Raw genomic sequence first — 27281 nt, 5'->3', positions numbered from 1 at the left:
TTTTTTTTTAATTGAAACAGTGGACCTGGAGGGGGAATATAATAGTGTGCCTGAATGCGAGGGGACGTGGTACACTTATACAGTGTCCATGTCAACATACACACCAAAAAACAATGAAAAACTTGTGTCGACTTTTTGACCTGTCAACCTTTAAAATGTCAGTATTTTGACCTAGACGGTATTTTAAATGTCGGGATTTTGACCTTGTCGGGATTTTGATTGTAGGTATTTCATACGATCCCGAGTCTCCCATATCCAGAATGCTTGTGACCAGAAGTAGTTTGTAATATTTGCACCATAATGAGATATCTTGGGGATGGGACCCTAGGCTACACACAGAATGCATTTATGTTTCATATACACCTTATGCACATATTACTGTACTCTTTGTTATATATCTGCATGAAACACGGGGGTCAATCCAATTAACTTTCGAAGGGTGCAAAGTACTGTTGCAACGGCGTTTAAATGCCAGCAGCGGCACCCGATCTTGCACCCTTTGCGGCCTCAAATCAGCCCCAATTCACACAAAACTGCTCGGACCTCTATGGGGTGGGTTTTTGCGACGATTCGCAGCTAATTGGATTGACCCCAAAGTCTGTGTACACTGAACCATAATAAAGCAGAAGTGTCACTATCTAAGCCATGCTCAGTAACGTTGGAATTTGGAATATTTCTGACGCCTGTTCTCGTGTGGTTGTCTGATTATTTTTATATAAATATTTGGGACAGAAGACGCGGGGTGACCTGATTACACAATGCTGTAGTCTAAATTTTTCATTGTTAAATAAAAGTGGAACACGAAATCCCCATAGCATGCTACCTCCTCCCTTACAATATAATAGCTTGCTGCTTGTTCTTACGGGATGACAAAACAGTCCCTTAAACTTTATTTCAGTGGTTCCCAAACTTTCTAATATCACGGCGCCTTAAAGTATCCATATATCCACAGCACCCCCTAGGTCAAAGGTTTTTCCCAAACTGGTGCTGTATGGGACCCACTGCCTTATGCTACCGTCACTGCTCATATTTTTGACCAGGAGTCACTGAATGTGCCCGGGAGAGTGGCAACCCAGGAGACTGTATGCCAGTCAGTACCAGGCAATGTGTTTGGGCAGATTTGGGGAAGTGCGTTGCTCTGACACCCGGGCTGTGATTACACATTTGGGGATTACTATCCTAAAGGCAGATTTATTTGTGTTCTCACTGGATATGAGACGTTCATCGGATTCTAATGTACATACATGTCGTGTCTATTATCATATATAATGGCCTTACACAAATCATCCTAGATTATATAATCTTCTGGGAATCCGTTTGGATAGTCGACCATGTTAAGATCGACAGTCATTAGGTCGTCCACTAATGGTTGACATTGACATGGTCAACACATGAAAATGGTCTACACAGGACAGGTCAACACAGCTTTTTAAAAAAAATATATAGATTTTTTAACTTTTTCATACTTTACCATCCACATGGACAACGATTGGGAACGGTAACCTGTGTCGAGCGCTGCGGTAGCGGAGCAAAGCACCTTGCCCGCAGCGAGCCATGCAAGGGGACGCGGTGCACTAATTGGGGTTCCTGGTCATGTTACGGAAAAAATGACACCAAAAACAGTTTAAAAAAACCATGTCAACCTTTTCATGTGTCGAACTGTCATGTGTCGACCATTTTCATGTGTCGCCTATTAGTCCATGTCGACCATGTCTGTTGACCAATAGTGGTTGACCTTAACATAGTCGACCATTCATACCGAAACCAATTCTCTGACGGTAAGGTCACCCTGGATGTAAAGATGTATCCTCACTAACCTATTCTAAAATCGATCCCCCCAACCCCCCCCCCCCCCACACACACACGCAGTTTGGGGCCTGCAGTGCATCTTATTTGCATCACGATTGCGACAATAGCAGTATTCAGGGTACTCGTGCATTGTACTATCTGTGTTGAATGCAACAGTGGTAACTAAGCTGAGAAAAAGGCCAACAGCTAATCAGAAAGCTGCGCCATGCTTCCCGCCGCAATGCGCCAAGTGTGTGACTTCATATCAACTTGATTGCGACATGAATATAAATCCTGAGAACCCATTACACCATATGTGACTTTGGGTGCAGCTGCGCTGCGACACAGGCGCTAAATTAAGAAAAAAAGTACAAATGTGCGTAAGTTGTTACCCGTAGTGGACAGTCTAAGTCGCGTCGTGTGTGTCACGCTGTATGATGCAAAAAGGTGGCTAAATTAGGGCACATCTTTAATTACTCTTTAATAATTAACTTCATGATTAAGTAGATAAATGACCGTGTAAATGTTACTCTCATGTTTGCTATTAATAGTTATGTTTAATTATTTTTTCTTTGCTTTCATATTCCAGGCTAACATGCTGCACGATAAACTAGCACAAATCCTGGAGCTGACTATAAGGTAATTGCGCCCAATATAAAAGAATGCTCAGAAAATGCTGAAAAGATCAATTTAAACCAAAAAGTTACCGGTAATATTTAGATTGCTGTTTACTGTTACTCCCTCCATACACTAGTGATGTATTGGGGCAGTCCCCCGAATCAGGATGAAATGGGCAGCGTGATTGGTGTAGTGGTTAGCATTACTACCTCACAGAACTGAGGTCATGAGTTCACATTCTGACCAAGATTTGTATATTGCGTTAATTTCCTCCAAAAACATACTTTAGGGTGATGTTAGTATTCCATTTGTAGTAGAGAATTTAGGTCTATTTACTAAGCCTTGGACGGAGAGCCAATCAGCTCCTAACTGTCATTTTCAAACCCAGACTGTAACATGGCAGTTAGGAGCTGATTGCCTGTTACTTTATCTGTCCAAGGCTTAGTAAATAGACCCCTAAGGCTGGGACAAGGAGTGACGTAAATGTGTCAGGTAATGTGTTTTCGCTATATAAATAAAGGTCAATCAAATATAATATATAGGGGGGAATTCAAATGTGTGAAAAGTCGGTTGGGTGTCTGTGTTTTCCGGTCTATTAGATAGGAGACAACAGACGCCCAACTGACTTTTCAAACAATTGAATATCCCCCAAAGTCTCCTATATGAGATTGTATATTACACATTTGAACCTTTATTCACTGTAATTAGGGGGTCATACCGAATTGATCGTAGCTGTGCTAAATTTAGCACAGCTACGATCATCTTCCCTGACATGCAGGGGGACGCCCAGCACAGGGCTAGTTCGCCCCGCATGTCAGTCGCCCCCTCCCCACCCCCACACAAATACAAAAGCATTTCACAGCGGCGATGCCTTTGTATTTGAGGAGTAACTCCCGGCCAGCGCAGATCCTGCGGCTGGCCGGGAGTTAATTGTCACTGCCGCTGGCTTCTGCGGCTGCGTGAGACGTCACGCATCCATCCGCCGTTCAGCCCCCTCCCGCCCAGCGACCGCCTCTGTCTCAGAGGCGATCGCTAGGCCACAAAAGCTGCCATGCGTCGGCGCATGCACAGTTCCGACCCAATCGCTGCGCTGCGACAAACTGCAGCGAGCGGTCGGGTCGGAATGACCCCCATAATGACCAGGATAAGGTATGACCGTTCATCCGTTTCTTTAGCAATATCACTCGCAGGATTATATTAGTTATTGCATCATATAATAAACTTTGTGTCTTGCTTTTGTTTGTTGGTGGGTTGTTGTTTTTTTCCACAGCCTTTCTCCTTTTTCATTTCAGGCCACCGCCCAGCCCGTCCGGAACAATCACCATTACGGCGGGACACGCCCAGTACCATTCCATCCCAGTGTACGAGATGAAATTTCCAGATCTTTGCGTTTATTAAATAGCCGAGCCCGATCCATTCACCTAGGCATCTAGGGTTTGTGCGATTCGTAGTATTCACAGATGCTGTATAGAATGCATACAGTAAGGGAAGAATTTATTACTGTTACATAGCCAAAGGCACTTATTGTAACCGTTTGCTATAAATACCAAATACCACTAAAGGGAAAGTTCTTTCATCTGATTTGTTTGCGTGAGTTACAATGACTGGTGCGAGGTGTGACGAAATAAACGGCGGATACGGTTCAGCAGCGTGTCCTGCCAGCTCATCCTGATTGTCCCAGTCTCTTTTAAATGAATAGCGTCCGGTTTTACCTCCCCACTGACACAAAATTTGCTGCGGGATCCAGGGAGTAAATTAAACCATGGACTTTGTTTTTTTGCCTAGGTTTTATTTTTTGATTTATTTGTAGATGGACACAAATTCACGTTTAAATGAGTCAACATTGTAAAAAAAAATATATATATATATTTATTTGACCACGCTAATAATCAGACACCCCTATTTTATATATAACTTTGAAAGAGAATGCAGGTAGAGATTGTAGTTTCTGGCACTGGGAATACTGTAAATGACAAGTAGGCGAAATGTGAATTTAAGGGCGTTTGGGTGTAAAAGTGCCAGGCTTGTTTTGCAGAAAAATGTTTAGTATTTGTTTATACTTGTGCGATTCTCGTTTTAGTTTTTTTCTACATATTTTAATTTAAACGAGGTAATGGGATCACAATTTTATTTGTTTTATCTTTTTTTTTTTTAAAACAATGATTTTTTTTTTCCTTTTAACATATTCTTTTTAAAATAACAAATAAATAAAATGAACTACAAATTTTGCTGTTTTATATTGCCAGAATCTTTTAAATAATTCTACTAGGGCTGAATACTGGCATACTGCTGTTTCTGATTGGCATGTTTATAGTGAAGGTTCAGTAGCAGAAGCCGTCATCATTCGTGCACTTACAAGTGCTGTTTAATTGTTTACCATTCAGTCTGAGAAAATGATATTGTTAACTTGAATTCTTAGAAAAGAGCTGGCAGTTGTATTTAAGCTTGGGTTTTATGGTAATTTATCCCGGTCTCGTGTTTTAGTATGTCAACGATTTCTGATTCCATAAAACTGCGCATACCGACCAGATACTTTGCCCTCTGGCATCAATTGTAGAGGAAATTGGGAATTAACATTGATATATAACTGAAATATGTATATATGGTTTCCTGTAACAAGAAAAACCGAACCACTGTGTTTCTCTGAGGTGTATATAGCTCAAATTAAAGTGTACCTATCACCTTCACATACCGGAGGCAACCGTTTGAATGCGCATCTGTACCATAAAGTGACTCCACTGAGACACTGTGGATTTGCTTTGCAGTACTGTATGTTCATGAATATGTGTCCACACAATGGCTGTCTCCCATATGTATAGGGGACAGGTATACTTTATATAAAACCAAGCGACAGGATTGCACAAATGTTTTGTGCTATGAAAGGGTGCAATAAATTTAGACTTTATGATGGAATGAAAAGGTTGCATTTAATATTGTGTTGCTGACTGTAATGTGTCTTTGTATTTTGTCAGTGACAAACACCATTGCTTTAGAACGAGGTTGGTGCTGCATTGTAGTCAGAGTAGTCTTTTCCTCTTTTGGCGTGATCTTGCAAATGATAATGTACTGTAATCTTGTTTAAAACCAAGCCCTGCTTTCATAACTGTGCGTCACATGCGTTTCTTGTTGTTGGTTTTTGGCCACACCAAGTGCTGCTTACACTCCAATGTGAAGTATCATTATGCTGACTTTTAAATGTATTTTTATATGTGAAGTTAAATCTAAAATAAATTATAATAAGAAAATGTTTCCAGCTCTTCACTGGCTAGAAGGGTTAACTATATATTTTGTATATGATAGAGAACATAGCTAAAACTATTAGGGCCATGCAATGCAAAGAAATTTGTTCAGCTTTTCGCTACCAGATAATATTTAGAACTATGCCTGAATCGCTGCTTTGAAATACAATATTCTCTAAACTGAAAGTTGCCCCTCGTATAGGCAAACCAATAATCAGCCTGTCCATTCACTAGGAGCCAGCTACATAATTTTCCACTGATGGTGGTGCACATTATAGAAAGTTAGCAAAAGGTATTATTCAGAATAGATCACTGCACTATAGAATGCACTTATAAAGTCAATCAAATGAGATATCTTTATTTTTACCCCCTAGGCTGTGTGCCATGCTTAAAATTTTAGATGGAATAGACTGAGCAATATTTAGCTGGTGCACAAGGTTCAGCTTTTTAATGTGTGCATGACTTGTTTATCAATACAGTATAAACGCCAGCTACAGTAATTCGTAGTGTTACGTCCTGTTGGTTCAGCAACTAGCTCGGAGACGGAACACTGTACATATTAGACCACTGCATACTGTAAACTGCATTGGGAATGCTAGAGGGCTTTGTCTGTGGTTAAAAGCACATGCAAGAAATATTTTTTTTTATTTTTATTTTTAAAGCCTATATTCCCGAATGTCACTTACATTTTCTTTGTAGCAAAAACATTAAATAAACTGTATTACAAAAATGCTGGAGCTGAAGTACTTATTCTAAACCATGCTGGTGTGTTGCTTTTAAGCATTATTACTGTGTTTTAGTGTTCCATACAGGTGAAACGGACATGTGTGTTGCTCTTAAGCATTATTATTGTGTTTTAATGTTTCATTTAGGTGAAACGGACGTGGAAAACTCCACCTAAAAATGTAAGATTGTGCACTGGATGGTGCTTACCATGTTCAAATAAAATCTAATGCCATGCGATGATCCATTTGCCCAGTATTTCCCTGAAGTTCTCCAAGGGCCACACGCTGTATGTCCTGTGCACCAGTTTCGCTTCTGTGCCCCAAATGTTACTACAGGTGTAATTTGCTGGGGCAGGAAAAGCAACTACAGCTCTTTAGGTGTTGCTCAGCTAGGACGAGTATATAGGAGAGAGGCACAGGCATTTTGGAGGACAGGCCGGGTAAATGGCCCATCCATGGATTTTAAGTTTCAGGTGGAGTTCTCCAAGTATGAAAACATGTTTTAATACTGTAATTTGTAATGAAATGTCGAGTTCAGTGGAAATGCTGTTTAAGCAATGTTGTTCAAGTCCTAAAGTTACCGTACTGTTTTATATCAATTTGTGTTTTATAGAATATAAAAGTCATTACATGATTTCAGTGTACTCTACATTAAAGCAATGAAACAAGTGAACCGATGTCTGTTTCTATTTACACTTTCTTTATTTTAAAGTTCTTCACTTACATATGATTAAATATAAATACTGAGGGGGGTTTGTTTTTTTGCATAGACTTCAAAAAACACAAAGGATATAAGCAACAACACAAACGAAGGTGGTACAGAAAATGTATAACTACGTATATAAGTTGAGTCTCCCATATCGGAAAATCTGATATCCGAAATCCAAAACTGGCTGAGATCGTAATACCTTTGCTTTCTGATGGTTTAATGTACACAAACCTTGTTTCACGTACAAAATGATTACAAATATTGTATGACATTCCCTTCAGGCTGTGTGTATAAGGTGTATATGAAACATAAAGCTTTCTGTGTTTCAACTTGGGTCCCATCCCCAAGATTTCTCATTATGGTGCAAACATTCCAAAATATGGAGAAATACAATATCCAAAATAGTTCTGGTCCCAAGCATTTTAGATATGGGAGACACAACCTGTCTATGTGTATAGTAACAGAAATATGGAGTGATAAAAAAAATTACCCACTCCTTTGTTTAAGTGATGAGTCCTGTTTATGTAAAGATACAGTATTTTATCTTTCAATTTGAGGCAAATATATATGTGTATATATATATATATATATATATTACTCCACACCCCTCAGGGTTTTATGAGATAAGCAATGAGTGAGAGACATACTGTATAAAGATACAAATCTAATCGTATTATATAAGTAATCAGTACGTCAAAAGGTAATAGTGTTCTACTCTGCATTCAGTGGGGCAGATGTATTAACCTGGAGAAGGCATAAGGAAGTGATAAACCAGTGATATGTGCAAGGTGATAAAGGCACCAGCCAATCAGATCCTAACTGTTAATTTACATATTGGAGCTGATTGGCTGGTGCCTTTATCACCTTGCACATATCACTGGTTTATCACTTCCTTATGCCTTCTCCAAGTTAATACATCTGCCCCGATGTGTATAACAGACAAAGAGATACATTCCAGTGACAAGTACTAAGAGGACTTATACCCCTTTACCACTGTAGCACGGGTCGCAGCCGTGTCGCCTGACACGGCTGCGACCCGTGCTACAGCCCCCTATTCCCACAGCGCTCACCAGCCCGGCATATTGCTGGGTTGGTGACGCGGCAGGGGCGGCGCTGAGAGATCACATGATCGCCAAGTGCCGCCCTCCCATACACTGTGAACGGGAGCCGTGTCGCCTCGACACTGCTCCCGTTCACACTAGACAGCTTACCGGGTTGAACACATGTTCAACCCGGCTAGCTACCCGGGTAGGATTCCCGGATCACTTGATCCGGGAATTTACAGGGGGACCCTTTTCCACTAGGGAAAAACACGGGTAAATGCGCGCCCCCGCGCATTTACCCGTGTTTTAAAAGCTAGTGGAAAAAGGGGTATTAGTTATGCAACAAAGTTTATACAAGCGGTTTGCAGGAGGTTGAAGCTTCTCTGAGAATATGCCAACATGAGTTTTAAGTAATGCAGACTATGGGCCTAATTCAAGGTTGATTGCAAAACAACATTTTGCTCTAATGGACAAAACCATGTGCACTGCAGGGGGGGCAGATATAACATGTGCAGAGAGAGTTAGATTTGGGTGGGGTGTGTTCAAACTGAAAAATAAATTGCAGGTTAAATATAAAGCAGCCAGTATTTACCCTGCACAGAAACAAAATAAACCACCCAAATCTAACTCTCTCTGCACATGTTATATCTGCCCCACCTACAGTGCACATGGTTTTGCCCATTAGAGGAAAATGTTGTTTTGCAATCAACCTTGAATTAGGCCCTATGTGCGTTATATGCATTACTTATACCAATAGCATAGCACCTTCTTTCATATACATGCTTACCGCCTGTATATTTGTTTTGGGTACCACTATTATCCATTATGTACAATGTTTGTGTAACAGTCCAGGATTGTATATTGTAGGAACATTCTGCCATTGTGTGGTGTGGGAATCAGTGCCATCCATTAAGAAGATATAATAAATTCACAGTTGATGTTGTAAAGTGACCAACGCATTTCACCAATCTGGCCAACTATGTGTGCGCCCTGAATATATTGCTCTAGCTAACGTCCATTTGCAATGCAAAGCCATGTTGTACAATGACCATGTATCCACATTTACTGCCATGCAAAGTCTTCTGAGTCGGTTGTTCCACTGGATCCCTGATTCAGAGCCACTTGCCCTCTTGATGTTGTGACATACTGTATGATTGGCTAATGCGCGTTTCAGAATCTTTACTCTCAAGCAGTACTTCCATGGCTGGCATGGCCTGTCCTGCATCTACAGTAGCACTGAAGTACGTCAGGAACACTTCTCGGCCTTATTTTACTACACCAATAGGTGTTGCAAATGTAGAACCTGTTCTAAACCCCTCTAAGAATGCAACGAGTGAGAAACACACTATTGTATGACCTTTTTCCCATTAATTTTAAGCTTCCTTCTTTGAGGGATATAATTATAGACAGTACTGTATGTGACAGGTGCAGCAACATAATGGAGGCAGTAGGAAGCCATAGACTAAGTTTTATTGTGGAAGAAGCCGGGTCCCCAGCAGCACAGAGTATATCCGGACACATTTCATGTGTCAATAAGGACATGATTACATGTGAGGTGCAGTGACATTATGGGGGGGGGGGGGAACAGAAGCAGCAGGAAGCCACAGACTGAGAGTTATATAGTGGAAAGAGCAGAGTTCCCCAGCAGCACAGAGTATATCAGGAGATGAGTGATATGTTAGTGAGGACAAACCTGCATGTGATATGATGTGAAAAGGGGAACAGAGGCAGCAGGAAACCACAGACAGAGGTCTACAGTAGAAGGAGTAGTCCCTTCCCCCCACAGCACAGAGTATATCAGGAGATGAGTGGTATGTCAGTGAGGACAGGGCTGCATGTGACGACAGGGGCAGTGACATGATGTGAGGAGGGGAATGGAGGCAGCAGGAAGCCACAGACTGAGAGTTATATAGTGGGAGGAGCAGGGTCCCCAGCAGCACAGAGTATATCAGGAGATAAGTGATGTGTCAGTGAGGACAGGACTGCATGTGACAGGGGCAGTGACATGATGTGAGGAGAGGGATGGAGGCAGCTGGAAGCCACAGACTGAGAGTTATATAGTGGGAGGAGCAGGGTCCCCAGCAGCACAGAGTATATCAGGAGATGAGTGATATGTCAGTGAGGACAGGGCTGCATGTGACAGGGGCAGTAACATGATGTTAGGAGAGGGATGGAGGCAGCTGGAAGCCACAGACTGAGAGTTATATAGTGGAAGGAGCAGGATCCTCCAGCAGCACAGAGTATATCAGGAGATGAGGGACGTGTCAGTGAGGACAGGGCTGCATGTGACAGGGGAAGTGACATGATGTGAGGAGAGGGATGGAGGCAGCAGGAAGCCACAGACAGAGTTATATAGTGGAAGGAGCAGGATCCCCCAGCAGCACAGAGTATATCAGGTGATAGTGATGTGGCAGTGACATGATGTGAGGAGGGAATGGAGGAAGCAGGATGCCACAGACCGACAGTTATATAGTAGAAGGAGCAGGATCCCCCAGCAGCACAGAGTAGTGTTATGAGGCTTTTGTCACACTTATGTAGAACTAAGTTCACTTTTATTTCAAATAAAGTTCAGAAATTCAATAAGTTCATAATATCATATTTAATAATGTTTGTCTAAATTATATCAAGTTACAGTCAAACAGCCTACAGTGTAAGCAATCTATACATAACAAGGTTAGAACTCTGTTAGCCTACAGATACGTCACACTCGAGCGGAGTAATGCTAAGGTTCAGCTTTAACACTCTAGTATAGTCAGTTTGTATCTGCATTAATAAAAATTGTCAGACATTTTAATATTCACACATAAAAATATGCTAAAAAAAAGAAAAAGTTTCTGTTAATTTAAGCAGCGATATCCGCTTCCCAACCAGCGTATCTGGGCTTTGCTATGAGAATATGACAGCCGAGGCAAAACGCTAACTATAAGTCAAAGGAATGTCTGAAACAAAGTCAGAAACAGTTCAACTATGAAATATAAAAGACTGCTACATAAACAGTCACAAACGAATGTTAATCATTGGTTCCAGAATGCATAATAAAGAGATCATTCATAACTGAACACCCCTATTTATAAACCAATAAGGGCTTAAAGTGGTCTCCTAGCTTTTAAGGAGAATTCATCTAATTCCCTTTTCTCAGGACTAATTAATAGCTGTGTAAACCCCCCCCCCCCCCCCCCCCCCCATTGTATGTACAATTCCGCTATCATTTTTGCATGTACCCAGTAGGAATGATGTATGGACTTATGATACATAGGGGCAGATGTATTAACCTGGAGAAGGCATAAGGAAGTGATAAACCAGTGATATGTGCACGGTGATAAATGCACCAGCCAATCAGCTCCAATATGTAAATTAACAGGAGCTGACTGGCTGGTGTGTTTGTCATCTTGCACATATCACTGGTTTATCACTTCCTTATGCCTTCTCCAGGTTTAATACATCTGTCCCACAGTTCCTGATTAGATACGTGCCACATCGATCCTAATGTTACATTACTGCAGGCATCTTCAGTGGATTAGGAGCAGGTACAGGACCTCTTCTGTTGTGTTGTACCAGTCTGCGCCAACGTAGGGTAGGCTTCCCCACCTGGAAAATCCTTTGCATCGCCCTACTGTGAGACACTAAAGACTTTCTCATCCTCTGGCATGTCATCACCATAAGGGTTCCTATGTGTAAGTAATACAATTTCATCCGCTAATGCCTAAAAAGAGAGTTAAATGTACGGTACATGGGGGTAGATGTATTAACCTGGAGAAGGCATAAGGAAGTGATAAAGCAGTGTTAAGTGCAAGGTGATAATGCACCAGCCAATCAGCTCCTAACTGTTAATTTACATATTGGAGATGATTGGCTGGTGGGTTTATCACCTTGCACATATCACTGGTTTATCACTTCCTTACGTCTTCTCCAGGTTAATACATCTGCCCCATGGTTTCCTATGTGCTCACTCCCTATATTGTATACTACATTATTACGGTTGTATTTATACAGCACAATATATTTTACTCATGGCGTTAACATGCGCTACCAGTATAGTAGTTTGTATTAGTAAAAGCAAAATGCGTGGAGTCCTCGTAACTAAAACACGCCTAGAGCATCTATTTCCATGCGTTTTATCCGTTTCCCAGCGCATGTTTTACCAAGCCTTTCATTGCCATACCCCCCAATGACCTAACCCTTTAATGCTCAAAATGGTATTTTCTTCCATTGAAGTCAATGCTATCTGCTCTCTATGAATATACAAATGAAAAATTCTAATCTTCATCTTTTACAATATGAGCCGCCTCCTATTAATTTCCCAAATACAGAGAGCGTGTCCGTCTTCCTCCTCTTGGCAACGGGGATCTGGAGTGTCCGGACCTCACGATGTCTCTCATGGGGCTGTCTTCTTCGCTGCTTTCTTCTGAGCTGGAGCTCACAGAGTGCGTCCCGAAAGTCCGTTCCGGCTTCTCCTCGCCTCCTGCGTTACTGCACAGCACCTGCTCTTCCTCCTGGCATTGCCTCCTGCTCACTGCCCTTATGGTGGCATTCAATGGAGCGGAGGCCATGCATTCGGCAGCCGCCTTATCGCACGCACAGTGCAGCTTGTCGCAAATGCTCCACCCCATACCTGTGTGCGTAAGGAGAGATGCGTACAGTTACACAATCCACGGGCCTGCTGGCTTTATCATGAGACCGCTCGAGGCGGCTACTAGAATCTAGTGGTTGCGCTAAAAACAGTGGGGCTAATTCTGTGTCGCACACATATACGAGGCATCTTTTCCGTATGGCCGCGGCAAGCTACTTATTTCCGTGAGCCAATGCGAGAATCAGCCCCTATATGCCTAAGAACCATACATCTGCGCGTGGAAGCCCAAAGTATCAGGACTTTGCTCAGTGCAATCTCCGTCTACACGCTATGACCTAGCTCAGTGTTTCCCACCCACGGTCCTCAAGACATACTAACAGTCCTGGTATTAGTGATATCCAGGCTTGAACACAGGTGACTTAATTAGTACCTCAGTTATTTTGATTTAACCATCTGTGCTGCAGCCTGGATATCACTAAAACCTGCACTGTTGGTGTGCCTTGAGGTCCGCAGTTGGGAATGCCTGATCTAGCTGGTTACATGCCCAAGACACTTCCAGACAGAACAGTTCCGTGCGATCATAGGATGCCCCCCGGTATTTCACAGAAAGAGTGGTCCATCGCTACACTGACCAATCAGTATGCTGCAATTATCTCCGGGCTTCTGCCTTGTTGGCCACTTGCGCAGTCGCCAATTTTTTACTATGACACATGCGCAGTATGCTGAATTCCACAAGACCCATTTGCAGTTCCACATGCATCCGACACAGAATCAGGCACAATGTGTTTGTGGCCAGGGGTGTCACTTGGGGGGGGGGGGAAACGTGGTCCGCACCAGGTTTCGACCATCTGAGGCAGTGACACCAAAACGCTGGCCCTTCATGAGTGACGGGTGCTGCACTGTGATGGGGAAGAGTCCAGCTTCTCCAGGAGTACTGGACACACTCCCAGAGTGATAAAAACATGGGCGTGACATGAGAGCATGCCCCTTCCCACCAGGTGACTCCCCTCTGTGTGCTGGGTGACACCAACCCCAGTGACGCCACTGCTTGGAACGTAAATTGCAGAGCCGTAACTACGCCTTGAGGGCGCAACTGCCTGCAAAGTCATCGGCGGCATTGTAATGAGTCACACTGACTCATTACAAGCCGCTTGACAGGAGAGGAGCAGTAGCTCTGCAGGCAGGGGAGAAGGAGGAGGGAGGGGGACTCAGGAGCCGCAGCAGTGCTATGTAATTGGTGGCGGTGCTGCTGCAGCTGTCCCTCTCCTTCCGCATTGACTGGTCGCCATGCGCTTCCCTCATCCCAGCATTCACAGCAGCGGTGACCAGACTATGCGGAAGGAGAGGGACAGCTGCAGCAGCCACCAATTACATAGCGCTGCTGCAGCTCCCTCCTCCCCCTCCTCCTTCTCCACTGTCTCAGGAGCCTGACTGCCTGAGCCAGCGGAGAGATGATAAGTATCATCTATTCGCTCTCTCTCCTGCCTACCTAATGTGTAAAAGGGCTGGCTGCTGTAATGTGTAATAAGGGGACGCTGTCTGCCGTAATGTGTAAAAAGGCGACGCTGTCTGCCGTAATGTGTAAAAAGGCGACGCTGTCTGCCGTAATGTGTAAAAAGGCGACGCTGTCTGCCGTAATGTGTAAAAAGGCGACGCTGTCTGCCGTAATGTGTAAAAAGGCGACGCTGTCTGCCGTAATGTGTAAAAAGGCGACGCTGTCTGCCGTAATGTGTAAAAGGGGGACGTTGTCTGCCGTAATGTGTAAAAGGGGGACGCTGTCTGCCGTAATGTGTAAAAGGGGGGCTCTGCCGTAATGTGTAAAAAGGGAGATCTGTCCGCTGTAATGTGTAAAAGGGGCTCTACATGGTGTAGTGGCGCTACTGTGTGGCGTAATTTGAATAATGGAGACTACTGTGCACCGTAATATGAATTGGTATTATTTTGTGGCCACACCCCTTCCCAATGAAGCCATGGCACTATATATTTTTCGGCGCGCCCTGCCCTTGTGTTACATAAGGGGGGGGTGGGGTGGCGCCGATGCCGTTTTTTTATGCACACAGTGCCAAAATGTTTAGTTACGGCACTGGTAAATTGTCATATATAACAGAAAAGATCCATATGAAGAATCTACTTACATGTAGGCGTTTGGTCCACGCACTCGACCTCCGACCTGATGTTCTTGTCTGCTAAACAGCCTATTCTCTGTAGATGTTCTATGCAGCATTGATGGGAGAAACAGCAGCTGAGGACAGGTAACAGGAATATCTCATTACAGCGTTACTATGAGACAATGACGAATGCAGTAAATGGTCATGTATTGTAATGTGCATTAATAAAGTTATTAGCCTATCCCTGTTTTACGTATGTGTGTTGTCACCACTGTCCGGCACTGCGGTGCGTCACAAATACTGTATGTCACAGTTATATAATAATAGTATTGACCAAATCATTTTCTATTTCTCTAACGTCCTAGTGGATGCTGGGGACTCCGTAAGGACCATGGGGAATAGACGGGCTCCGCAGGAGACATGGGCACTTTAAGAAAGAATTTAGATTCTGGTGTGCTCTGGCTCCTCCCTCTATGTCCCTCCTCCAGACCTCAGTTTGAGACTGTGCCCGGACGAGCTGGGTGCTGTTCAGTGAGCTCTCCTGAGCTTGCTGTGAGAAAGTATTTTGTTAGGTTTTTTATTTTCAGGGAGCTCTGCTGGCAACAGACTCCCTGCATCGTGGGACAGAGGGGAGAGAAGCAGCCCTACTCTCTGAAGCTAGGTCCTGCTTCTTAGGCTACTGGACACCATTCGCTCCAGAGGGATCGTACGCAGGATCTCACCCTCGCCGTCCGATCCCAGAGCCGCGCTGCCGTCCCCCTCGCAGAGCCGGAAGACAGAAGCCGGGTGAGTATGAGAAGCAAGAAGACTTCGAAATCGGCGGCAGAAGACTCCGTTCTTCACTGAGGTAATGCACAGCACTGCAGCTGTGCGCCATTGCTCCCACACGCCTCACATACTCCGGTCACTGTAAGGGTGCAGGGCGCAGGGGGGCGCCCTGGGCAGCATATGGACCTCTTTTGGCAAAAGTACACATATATACAGTTGGGCACTGTATATATGTATGAGCCCCCCGTCAAGAAAATGCATATTTGAGCGGGACAGAAGCCCGCCGTCGAGGGGGCGGGGCTTCTCCCTCAGCACTCACCAGCACCATTTTTTCTCCACAGCTCCGCTGAGAAGAAGCTCCCCAGGCTCTCCCCTGCAGATTCACGGTAGAAGAGGGTAAAAAGAGAGGGGGGGCACATAAATTAGGCGCAAAAACACAATATACAGCAGCTACTGGGTTAACATTAAGTTACTGTGTTATTTCTGGGTTTATAGTGCTGGGGTGTGTGCTGGCATACTCTCTCTCTCTGTCTCTCCAAAGGGCCTTGTGGGGGAACTGTCTTCAAAAAGGGCATTCCCTGTGTGTGTGGTGTGTCGGTACACTTGTGTCGACATGTCTGATGAGGAAGGCTATGTGGAAGCAGAGCAGGAGCAAATGAGTGTGGTGTCTCCGCCGACGGCGCCGACACCTGATTGGATGGATATGTGGAAGGTTTTAAATGATAATGTTAATTCCTTGCATAAAAGGTTAGAAAAAGCTGAAGCCTCAGGACAGTCAGGGTCCCAACCCGTGCCTGATCCTATGTCGCAGAGGCCGTCAGGGTCTCAGAAGCGCCCACTATCCCAAATTGTTGACACGGATACCGACATGGATTCTGACTCGTGTCGATTACGATGATGCAAAGTTACAGCCTAAATTGGCTAAATCCATCCGTTATATGATTATAGCTATTAAGGATGTGTTGCACATCACAGAGGAAACCCCAGTCCCTGACAGGAGGGTTCATATGTATGGGGAAAAGAAGCCGCAGGTAACCTTTCCCTCCTCACATGAGCTAAATGAGTTATGTGAAAAGGCTTGGGAATCTCCAGATAAAAAACTGCAGATTTCCAAAAGGATTCTTATGGCGTATCCTTTCCCGCCAACGGACAGGTTACGCTGGGAATCCTCCCCTAGAGTGGACAAGGCTTTAACACGCTTGTCCAAGAAGGTAGCCCTGCTGTCATAGGATACGGCTACCCTCAAAGATGCTGCGAATAGAAAATAGGAGGGTACCCTGAAGTCCATTTATACACATTCAGGTACCTTACTGAGGCCGGCAATCACATCGGCCTGGGTGTGTAGTGCTGGAGCAGCATGGACGGATACCTTATCTGAGGAACTTGATACCTTAGACAAGGATACTATATTAATGACCCTGGGGCATATTAAGGACGCTGTCCTATATATGAGAGATGCTCAAAGAGACATTAGTCTGCTGGGTTCTAGAATCAATGCTATGTCGATTTCTGCCAGAAGGGTCCTGTGGACGCGGCAATGGACAGGTGATGCCGACTCAAAAAGGCATATGGAGGTTTTACCTTACAAGGGTGAGGAATTGTTTGGGGAGGGTCTCTCGGACCTGGTCTCCACAGCTACTGCTGGAAAGTCAAATTTTTTGCCATATATTTCCTCACAGCCTAAGAAATCACTGTATTATCAAATGGAGTCCTTTCGATCTCAGAAAAACAAGAAAGTCCGAGGTGCGTCCTTTCTTGCCAGAGGCAGGGGCAGAGGAAAGAAGCTGCATAACACAGCTAGTTCCCAAGAACAAAAGTCCTCCCCGGCCTCTACAAAATCCACCGCATGACGCTGGGGCTCCACAGGTGGAGCTAGGCCCGGTGGGGGCGCATCTTCGAAATTTCAGCCACAAGTGGGTTCACTGCCAGTTGGATCCCTGGGCAATAGAGATTGTGTCTCAGGGATACAAGCTGGAATTCGAAGAGATGCCCCCTCACCGATACCTCAAATCGGCCCTGCCAGCTTCCCCCCACGAGAGGGAATTAGTGTTAACTGCAATTCACAAATTGTATCTTCAACAGGTGGTGGTCAAGGTACCCCTCCTGCAACAAGGAAGGGGTTATTATTCGACCATGTTTGTAGTCCCGAAACCGGACGGTTCGGTCAGACCCATATTGAATTTAAAATCCCTGAACATGTACCTGAAAAGGTTACGGTTCAAGATGGAATCGCTGAGAGTGGTTATCGCAAGCCTGGAAGGGGGGGATTTTATGGTGTCTCTGGACATAAAGGATGCATACCTTCATGTCCCCATTTATCCGCCTCATCAGGCGTACCTCAGATTTGTGGTACAGGATTGTCATTACCAATTTCAGACGTTGCCGTTTGGTCTCTCCACGGCACCGAGTATATTTACCAAGGTAATGGCGGAAATGATGGTACTCCTGCGAAAGCAAGGGGTCACAATTATCCCATACTTGGACGATCTCCTCATAAAAGCGAGATCAAGAGAGCAGTTGCTGATCAGCGTAGAACTTTCTCTGGAAGTATTACGGCAACACGGCTGGATCCTAAATATTCCAAAGTCGCAGTTGGTCCCTACGACTCGTCTGCCTTTCCTGGGCATGATCCTAGACACAGACCAGAAAAGGGTTTATCTCCCGATAAAGAGAGCTCAGGAGCTCATGACACTGGTCAGGAATCTATTAAAACCAAAACAGGTGTCTGTGCATCACTGCACTCGAGTCCTGGGAAAGATGGTGGCATCATACGAGGCCATTCCCTTCGGCAGGTTCCATGCGAGGACCTTTCAATGGGACTTACTGGACAAGTGGTCCGGATCACATCTTCAGATGCATTGGTTAATCACCCTATCCCCCAGGGCCAGGGTGTCGCTCCTGTGGTGGCTGCAGAGTGCTCACCTTCTCGAGGGCCGCAGGTTCGGCATTCAGGACTGGGTCTTGGTGACCACGGATGCAAGCCTCCGAGGTTGGGGCGCAGTCACACAGGGAAGAAATTTCCAAGATCTGTGGTCAAGTCAGGAGACTTGCCTTCACATCAACATCCTGGCACTAAGGGCCATATACAACGCCCTACGTCAAGCGGAGACCCTGCTTCGCGACCAACCGGTTCTGATTCAATCAGACAACATCACCGCAGTGGCTCATGTAAACCGACAAGGCGGCACAAGGAGCAGGGTGGCGATGGCGGAAGCCACCAGAATTCTTCGCTGGGCAGAAAATCACGTAAGCGCACTGTCAGCAGTGTTCATCCCGGGAGTGGACAACTGGGAAGCAGACTTCCTCAGCAGACACGACCTCCACCCGGGAGAGTGGGGACTTCATCAGGAAGTCTTCGCACAGATTACAACGCGGTGGGAACTGCCACAGGTGGACATGATGGCATCCCGCCTCAACAAAAAGCTACAGAGGTATTGCGCCAGGTCAAGAGACCCTCAGGCGGTAGCTGTGGACGCCCTGGTGACACCGTGGGTGTTCCAGTCGGTCTATGTGTTTCCTCCTCTTCCTCTTATTCCCAAGGTGCTGAGGATAATAAGAAAAATAGGAGTGCGAACAATCCTCATTGTTCCAGATTGGCCACGAAGGACTTGGTATCCAGATCTGCAAGAAATGCTCACAGAGGACCCGTGGCCTCTTCCTCTAAGACAGGACCTGTTGCAGCAGGGGCCCTGTCTGTTCCAAGACTTACCGCGGCTGCATTTGACAGCATGGCGGTTGAATGCCGGATCCTAGCGGAGAAAGGCATTCCGGAGGAGGTCATTCCTACGCTGATAAAGGCTAGGAAGGACGTGACAGCTCAACATTATCACCGTATATGGAGAAAATATGTTTCCTGGTGTGAGGCCAGAAATGCTCCTACGGAGGAATTCCAGCTGGGCCGTTTCCTCCACTTCCTACAGTCCGGAGTGAATTTGGGCCTAAAATTGGGTTCCATTAAGGTCCAGATTTCGGCCCTATCCATTTTCTTTCAAAAAGTGCTGGCTTCTCTACCTGAAGTTCAGACGTTTGTAAAGGGAGTGCTGCATATTCCGCCCTTTTTGTGCCTCCAGTGGCACCTTGGGATCTTAATGTGGTGTTGAGTTTCCTGAAATCCCACTGGTTTGAACCACTCAAAACGGTGGAATTGAAATATCTCACGTGTAAGGTGGTCATGCTGTTAGCCTTGGCTTCGGCTAGGCGTGTGTCAGAGTTGGCGGCTTTGTCACATAAAAGCCCCTATCTGGTTTTCCATGCGGATAGAGCAGAATTGCGGACCCGTCCACAATTCTTGCCGAAAGTGGTTTCATCCTTTCATATAAACCAACCTATTGTGGTGCCTGTGGCTACTACTGACTTGGAGGATTCCGAGTTGCTTGATGTGGTCAGGGCTTTGAAGGTTTATGTAGCCAGAACGGCTAGGGTCAGGAAAACAGAGTCTTTGTTAATCCTGTATGCTTCCAACAAGCTTGGTGCTCCTGCTTCAAGGCAAACTATTGTTCGCTGGATCTCTAACACGATTCAGCAGGCTCATTCTGCGGCTGGATTGCCGCTGCCAAAATCAGTTAAGGCCCATTCCATTAGGAAGGTGGGCTCTTCTTGGGCGGCTGCCCGAGGGGTCTCGGCATTACAGCATTGCCGAGCGGCTACTTGGTCAGGTTCGAACACTTTTGCAAAGTTCTACAAGTTTGATACTCTGGCCGAGGAGGACCTGTGTTTGCTCAATCGGTGCTGCAGAGTCATCCACACTCTCCCGCCCGTTTGGGAGCTTTGGTATAATCCCCATGGTCCTTACGGAGTCCCCAGCATCCACTAGGACGTTAGAGAAAATAAGATTTTACTTACCGGTAAATCTATTTCTCGTAGTCCGTAGTGGATGCTGGGCGCCCGTCCCAAGTGCGGACTTCTTCTGCAATGCTTGTATATAGTTATTGCTTAAATAAGGGTTATGTTATGGTTGCATCAGGGTTGACCTGTTGCTCTGTTGTTGTTCATACTGTTGACTGGGTATGTTTATCTCAAGCTATACGGTGTGATTGGTGTGGCTGGTATGAATCTTGCCCTGGATTACCAAAATCCTTTCCTTGTACTGTCAGCTCTTCCGGGCACAGTTTCTCTAACTGAGGTCTGGAGGAGGGACAAAGAGGGAGGAGCCAGAGCACACCAGAATCTAAATTCTTTCTTAAAGTGCCCATGTCTCCTGCGGAGCCCGTCTATTCCCCATGGTCCTTACGGAGTCCCCAGCATCCACTACGGACTACGAGAAATAGATTTACCGGTAAGTAAAATCTTATTTTTTTTTCCATGTCATTTTTTTTTTTTTTTTTACATATTTTCCATAGCTCCTCGCTGGTGGTCAGAATCTGTGGCGTTTATGGGGTTTCCGCTCCCGGAGGCCCATCAGTAGTCAGCTCTTCTGCCACAGGAGGCTGGATAGGGATAACACTTGTGTTGAGCTCAGATTACGTTGACTGGAGTGACTAAGAAGACCTGAGAGGAAGCATCCACTACTTGTCCGTGGGGGGGATATTTATCATACCTTCTAAGGAAGACAACTAGAGGTGTTGCTTATAGCAACCAATCCGATTCTAGCTATCATTTACCAAGTACAGTCTATAAAATGATAGCTAGAATGTAATTGGTCACTATGGGTAATGCCTCTACTTGTCATATTTGGAAGGTTTGATCTATTCTACCTCTCTTCCGGTGTCGGACTGGGGCATGAAGGGCCCACCGGGGGAATGCAGTGATAGGGGCCCATACTTAAGGGTGTGGCCAGCCTACAAAGGGGGTGTGGCCAGCCTCCACAGAGGCTTGAAATACACAATAGTCTAGTGCAATATAATGCAACATATCTACCATGTATAATACAAGTGCACAGTCTGGAGCCTGATCCCTTGAGGAAAGAGTGGGGCCTACCGGTGGTTTCCCTGGTACCCCTGTGGGCCAGTCTGGCCCTGCCCTCTTCCCCAATAAGTCTATAAAATGAACACTGCAATGACCATTTAGGATCTAAGGGATCTATTTATTAAGCCTTGGAGAGAGATAAAGTGGACTGAGATACTACCAACTAACCAGCTCTTGTCATTTGTCAAACGCAGCCTTTGACATGGCAGGAGCTGATTGGCTGGTACTTTATCTACTTCCAATTTATCTCTTTCCAAGGATTAGTACATAGACCCCAAAGACATTTCAAGTGGTGCACATTGTTTCAGTGACATACAGTATTTTCGATGTTTCAAGGAGCCTATTCGTATAGATTGGTTTATATTAAATGGTCTTTGAAGTGTTACCTGTCCAATACATCCCGCGGGTTCCCTTTCCCTTCATGTCCACAGTAGCAGCCGTACGATTCAAACTCCTCGGGACACCGGCCCGTCAGACAGTACAGCATTTCCCCCAGCAGCGGTAACTCGCTCATCACATTTCCGTCGTCTTTCAGTTTGTGGAAGTGAAACCTGTCACACACTTACAGAAGAGAGAGAGAAAGTGGTTTGCATTATTTACTGGCCCTCCCGGGCCCTCCCTGGCGCCGATCTCAAAACGAACGGACACCGCAACTCATTGCAGGAGGGAACCAGAGCCGGGACGCCACTAGTGAGCTGCGATTGGCGGCTCACAGAAGGTAGTGAGAGCTAGGGACAGCTAATCATTGGCCAGTAATAACCTGGATTACCAATACGGAACCCCCAGCAATTAAAAAAAAAAACCTACAAAATACCTCCACATAGCACCCAAAAGAGCTGTATTCATTTTAACTAACCGTTTTCTTTTTTAGGTATGAGCATTTCTTAAACAAATCACAAGCGCTTCTATCTTTTAGAGTCAACTTACAAATTCCACTGCTTCTCGGTGGGTTTAAGCAGGAAATGTAAAGCAGCAATATTGGGGGTAATTCCAAGTTGATAGCAGCAGGAAATTTTTTAGCAGTTGGGCAAAACCATGTGCACTGCAGGGGAGGCAGATATAACATGTGCAGAGAGAGTTAGATTTGGATGTGGTGAGTTCAATCTGCAATCTAAATTGCAGTGTAAAAATAAAGCAGCCAGTATTTACCCTGCACAAAAACAAAATAACCCACCCACATCTAACTCTCTCTGCACATGTTATATCTGCCTCCCCCTGCAGTGCACATGGTTTTGCCCAACTGCTAAAAAATTTCCTGCTGCAATCAACTTGGAATTACCCCCATTGTGCAAGGTAAATCGTGCTGTGTTCTGATGTGAATGGCATTTCTGCTTTAAATTTACAAGTTAGGTGCCGTTGTAGAGAGTGTGAAGTAGATGAGTATAAGTAAGAGAAGCCAAAGCACATTAGGGAAGAGGGCCCTGCTCGTGAGAGCTTACATTCTAAAGGGGAGGGGTAGACTGACGGGTGACACAGATGGGGTAGTGAGTGTGGGATAGAGGGTTAGGATGAGATTTGGCTGGGTTTGATTAAGGAGTGGATCTTGAAAGCTGTTTGAAGTTTTGTAGAGAGGTGGACAGTATGATAGGGAGAGGGAGAAAATTCCAGAGATAGGGAGCTAACGGCCAAAATCTTGGAGGTGGGAGTGGGAGGAAGTCATCAGTAGGCAGGAGAGGCGCAGGGCTGGCTCTACCATTAGGAAGCTGGCTAGGGTGCTGGGATCTGGGTCTGAAAGTAACATCCTTGTTGTACTTGATGCATGTGGTGGCTGTGGAACTTATTAATCGCACAGGGCTGGGAACTGGTGGTGGTTAGGGGCAGTAGGCTGAAGTTTTGCCTAGGGCGCCAAAAGACCTTGCACCGGCCCTGGAAAGTCGGCGTGCATTTGTTGAGTGAAGAGGACAGGCGGGAGTGTGAAGAGAGAGGAGGTCAGATATGTAAATGGGAGAGGAGTGGGTGAGGGCTTTGTGAGGGGCAGATTTATTAAGCTTGGTGAAGTGATACAGTGGAAGGTGAAAAAGGACCAGCCAATCAGATCCTAACTGCCATGTCACAGGCTGGGTTTTAAAAATGACAGTTAGAAGCTGATTGACTGATACGTTATCACCTTCCACTTTATCACTTCGCTAGGCTTAATAAATCTGCCCCTGAGTGTGAGAAGCTTAAATGGGTTCTGATGGGGAGCCAGAGCAGGGCTTGTATGAGAGGGGAGGTGGTGGTAGTAGTACATCTGGAGAGGAAGATGAGCCGGGCAGCAGTATGGAGGACAGATTGGAGTGGAGAGAGACAGACATAAATCTCCACATTTGGGACAGCGACAGAGATTGTTCCAGAAGATAAGGGGCATGTCAGCCCCATTTTATAGGTGTATGTCCTCTGACCCGTCAGTGTGATTTTGCCAGACAACCTGACGGGTTACTACATGTCCAATGGTCACGCAGTTGACCGGATGCACCAGCAATCAGGGGAGCTGTCAGTTGGCGTCTTTTCACTTAAGATGTCTCCTGCGGCTTTTGCATCATCTCACACAGCCGCCGCGTACAAAGCAGTAGCAGCTGCGCCATAAGCGCCCAGCTCTGAATCCGCCACTGAGTCTGAATCGGTGTAAGAAGGGCACCAATTCCAGCAGCCGCGACTTTTCTTGAGGCTGGGTTCCGTTGTGCTTCATCTGCGTCTTTGTACGCGAGTACGGCATGGGCCACAGGTCGCAGCTCGGCGTCTCTGGTACACTGTGAGCCACTTTTTATTTTGATTTTGGATGTAACATGCAATCAGTGAGCAGCTTTATTACTGCAATATGGGGGTGATATCGGATGTCCCCCCCTCCCCACTCTAAAGCTGTCCTCACATTTTAAATTAACACCGAAACACGCAAACAGCCCCCTCCACTAATTGCACCATCTAACTGTGGTTATTCCTATCTCTGAGTGACGTCCAATGTCAGCAAATGCATACCTGGTAAATATATAGTTATAGAACTATCATTTTATCGCTAAATCAAGTGTTACCATGTTACTTTTTATTTTTTTAAGCAATTAAGTGTCCAATTACTGGTCCTGCACTTGGCAGGGTGTGCAAGAGATCTGTGATGAGCCTCTAATTAATGTCACTTATAAGGCAGGTTCTCCCCGAGGTACGGGCTGGGCGATCTCCTGCCGCCCTCTAATGTTTCTCCTGCGCTCTCCCTGGCTGGATGCTGGCTGTGCTATATATAGTTACTGGACGGTAATGTCACCTTATCTGTTCCTCTGCTCTTCCCTGCGGCCATAAGAATATCCCAGCCTCCATCTCTCCAGGATATTCTATAGACCGTTTCATCCAGAGTTTGGATGTTTAAGTTCCGATGATCACTTGTATTATGGGGGTAATTCTGAGTTGATCGCAGCAGGATTTTTGTAAGCAGTTGGGCAAAACCATGTGCACTGCAGGGGAGGCAGATATAACATGTGTAGAGAGAGTTAGATTTGGGTGGATTATTTTGTTTCTGTGCAGGGTAAATACTGGCTGCTTTATTTTTACACTGCAATTTAGATTGCAGATTGAACACACCCCACACAAATCTAACTCTCTCTGCACATGTTATATCTGCCTCCCCTGCAGTGCACATGGTTTTGCCCAACTGCTAACAAAAATCCTGCTGCGATCAACTCAGAATTACCCCCTATGTTCTATGGCTGAACTGAGTATATAATGGTGTTAAACTGACCTTATTAGTGTGTTCAATGACTTCATATTATATTAAAACCAAAACATTATATATATATATATATATATATATATAAAATCTTTTTTTAGCACTAATTAACTGGTAACCGGTCAGAAAGTCAACAGTAGCCATGTCGGGAGGGTTAGGCTGTGGGGATTAGGGATAGTGGGGAAAATAGTCACCGGAACACTGCTGCTGCGACATCACGCATGGAATGGATTCTCACATGACCGCCAGGAACCAGAAGAAGGCACTGGAGCCACTGCAGCAGCCGGGACAAGGTAAGACACTGCTACACTACCAGGGACCGTTTGTTGACAGGTCATTGTGCCGACCTATCCAAGCAGAAATGATGAATGCCGACATGGGGGCAGATGCATCAACACTTGGAGAGAGATAAAGGGGAGAGAGATAAAGGGGTCTATTTATGAAGCCGTGGAGAGAGGTAAAGTACCATGCAATCAGCTCCTGTCATTTTTCAAACACAGCCTGTAACACGGGCAGTTAGGAACTTATTGGCTGGTACTTTATCTCTCTCCAAGGCTTAGTAAATAGACCGCAAAGTACCAACCAATCCGCTATTAACTGTCACTTTACAGACTGTTTGAAAAATGACAGCAGCGAGCTGATTAGTTGATACTTTATCTCTCTCCAAGCGATGATGCATAAGCCCCATGGTGACTGTTGACCAATTGTGCCCAACCTGTTTAAATGCAGTTACAGGTCTCTATATCTGCAAACTTGGGAATCCTTGACAGCAGGTTGCAATCTATCTTTCTTAAATGTTTTGATAAAAATATAAACTTTTTGCTAGATATACGCAGATTACCAGTGTTAAAGACAGGTCCTAACAATTACTGTATTTATTGTTTTGTACCCACATAGGGCAGTGAAGTACCATGCATATAGCTTTTTTTTCTTCTTCAAGCTGATGTATGAGGGGTGACGATATAGAGGGCTATGTAGCGAAGGATAAGTAACTTGAATTGGACTCTGTAGGATGTGGTGAGTCAGTGAGCTGCAGCGGATAGGGACTGGCAGTAGAGTAAGATCAGTCTGGCTGCGACATTTAGGTTGGGCTGAATCTGGGTTTGCTGCAAGCACCACAAAGGGAAAGGTCGCAGGGAGAATGAAGAAGAGTTTGATTGCATCTTAGGTAAGAAAAGGAAGAAAAAAACGTTTGGTTTCCCCCAGCACCCTGAATGATAACAGCAACCAGATTTAAATCCCATACAATAACTTAGAATTCAGAGATCTCGGTTACATATATCTGCGCAAATGTATGTGTAAGCCCCCAAGCCGCGTCAAGGCCTCTCTCTATATATATATTGGGGACCCTAGCGCTATATCTAGGTGCAGGGCGTGGCACCCAAAAAAATACGCATAAGCCAGACAGCCCAGGGCAGCATACCAGTGAAAAAACTCTAAAGTTAATACATTAGTGTTTAAGAAGCCGAAGCTATAGAGAAAGTGATACAAAAAAAATCAGATGTAATTAAAATAAGAAATAGTGTTGAAGAAAATAGTATGTGATAAGTGTTAATATCAGGGTATGCCACACTAAAGCCATCCAGCTCCGCCAATTCAGGGGCACCACATCCCACACCTTCATTAACCCAATCTGGGTCTATATTTAACCAGCAAGGAGCCACATGATAATGGCTCCTTACTTAAATATATCTAAGCTAAGAGCTACCTACCTTGGAGCAACCCCATAATGCTCCATATGGCATGTCAGGGCCTGCACCTCCTCCTAATGCAGGAACCTCTCTGCCTCTCACAACAGACATATATAGTGGCAGATGCTCAATTAGCTTAGTGATATCATTCAGGTGCTTGAAAGGGAGGGGTATTTCTGAGCAAGGAAAAAAAAAAAATTGTTTCCCCCAGCACCCTGAATGATAGCAGTAACCTGATTTAAATCCCATACAATATCTTAGAATTCAGAGGTCTCGGTTACATGTAAGAAAAGGAAGTATACTAGCAGTATGTACAGGATTGAGGTGATGGCTTGTAGACAGACTGGGCGTGGAGAATAACTGGGGGGTGGACTTAATTGTGACAATAAGGCAGAGACTGAGGACATTTTGGTACGTTGGCGGT

The 27281-nt window shown here is 45.1% G+C and overlaps 2 protein-coding genes across 4 annotated transcripts in view; one reads left to right on the top strand and one right to left on the bottom strand.

Moving 5' to 3' along the window:
* The window catches only part of EFR3A (EFR3 homolog A), a 361435-nt gene extending 356883 nt beyond the window's left edge, over positions 1 to 4552 (top strand). For both annotated transcript variants that reach the window (XM_063921270.1, XM_063921271.1), the window contains 2 exons: positions 2378 to 2427; positions 3699 to 4552. In XM_063921270.1, the coding sequence (XP_063777340.1) occupies positions 2378 to 2427; positions 3699 to 3804 (156 nt within the window). In that variant the 3' untranslated portion in view covers positions 3805 to 4552. The remainder of the gene's footprint in view (positions 1 to 2377; positions 2428 to 3698) is intronic.
* A 7453-nt stretch (positions 4553 to 12005) lies between these two features.
* Positions 12006 to 27281, bottom strand: part of LOC134927169 (uncharacterized) — a 352100-nt gene continuing 336824 nt past the window's right edge. For both annotated transcript variants that reach the window (XM_063921268.1, XM_063921269.1), the window contains 3 exons: positions 21859 to 22033; positions 14828 to 14934; positions 12006 to 12734 (listed from right to left, as the gene is read on the bottom strand). In XM_063921268.1, the coding sequence (XP_063777338.1) occupies positions 12415 to 12734; positions 14828 to 14934; positions 21859 to 22033 (602 nt within the window). In that variant the 3' untranslated portion in view covers positions 12006 to 12414. The remainder of the gene's footprint in view (positions 12735 to 14827; positions 14935 to 21858; positions 22034 to 27281) is intronic.

The sequence above is a fragment of the Pseudophryne corroboree genome, chromosome 5 (genome assembly GCF_028390025.1).
Source record: "Pseudophryne corroboree isolate aPseCor3 chromosome 5, aPseCor3.hap2, whole genome shotgun sequence".
Classification (NCBI taxonomy): domain Eukaryota; kingdom Metazoa; phylum Chordata; class Amphibia; order Anura; family Myobatrachidae; genus Pseudophryne; species Pseudophryne corroboree.
The sequence above is the reverse complement of the archived record's forward strand: the minus strand, read 5'-3'. Positions and strand labels throughout refer to the sequence as shown.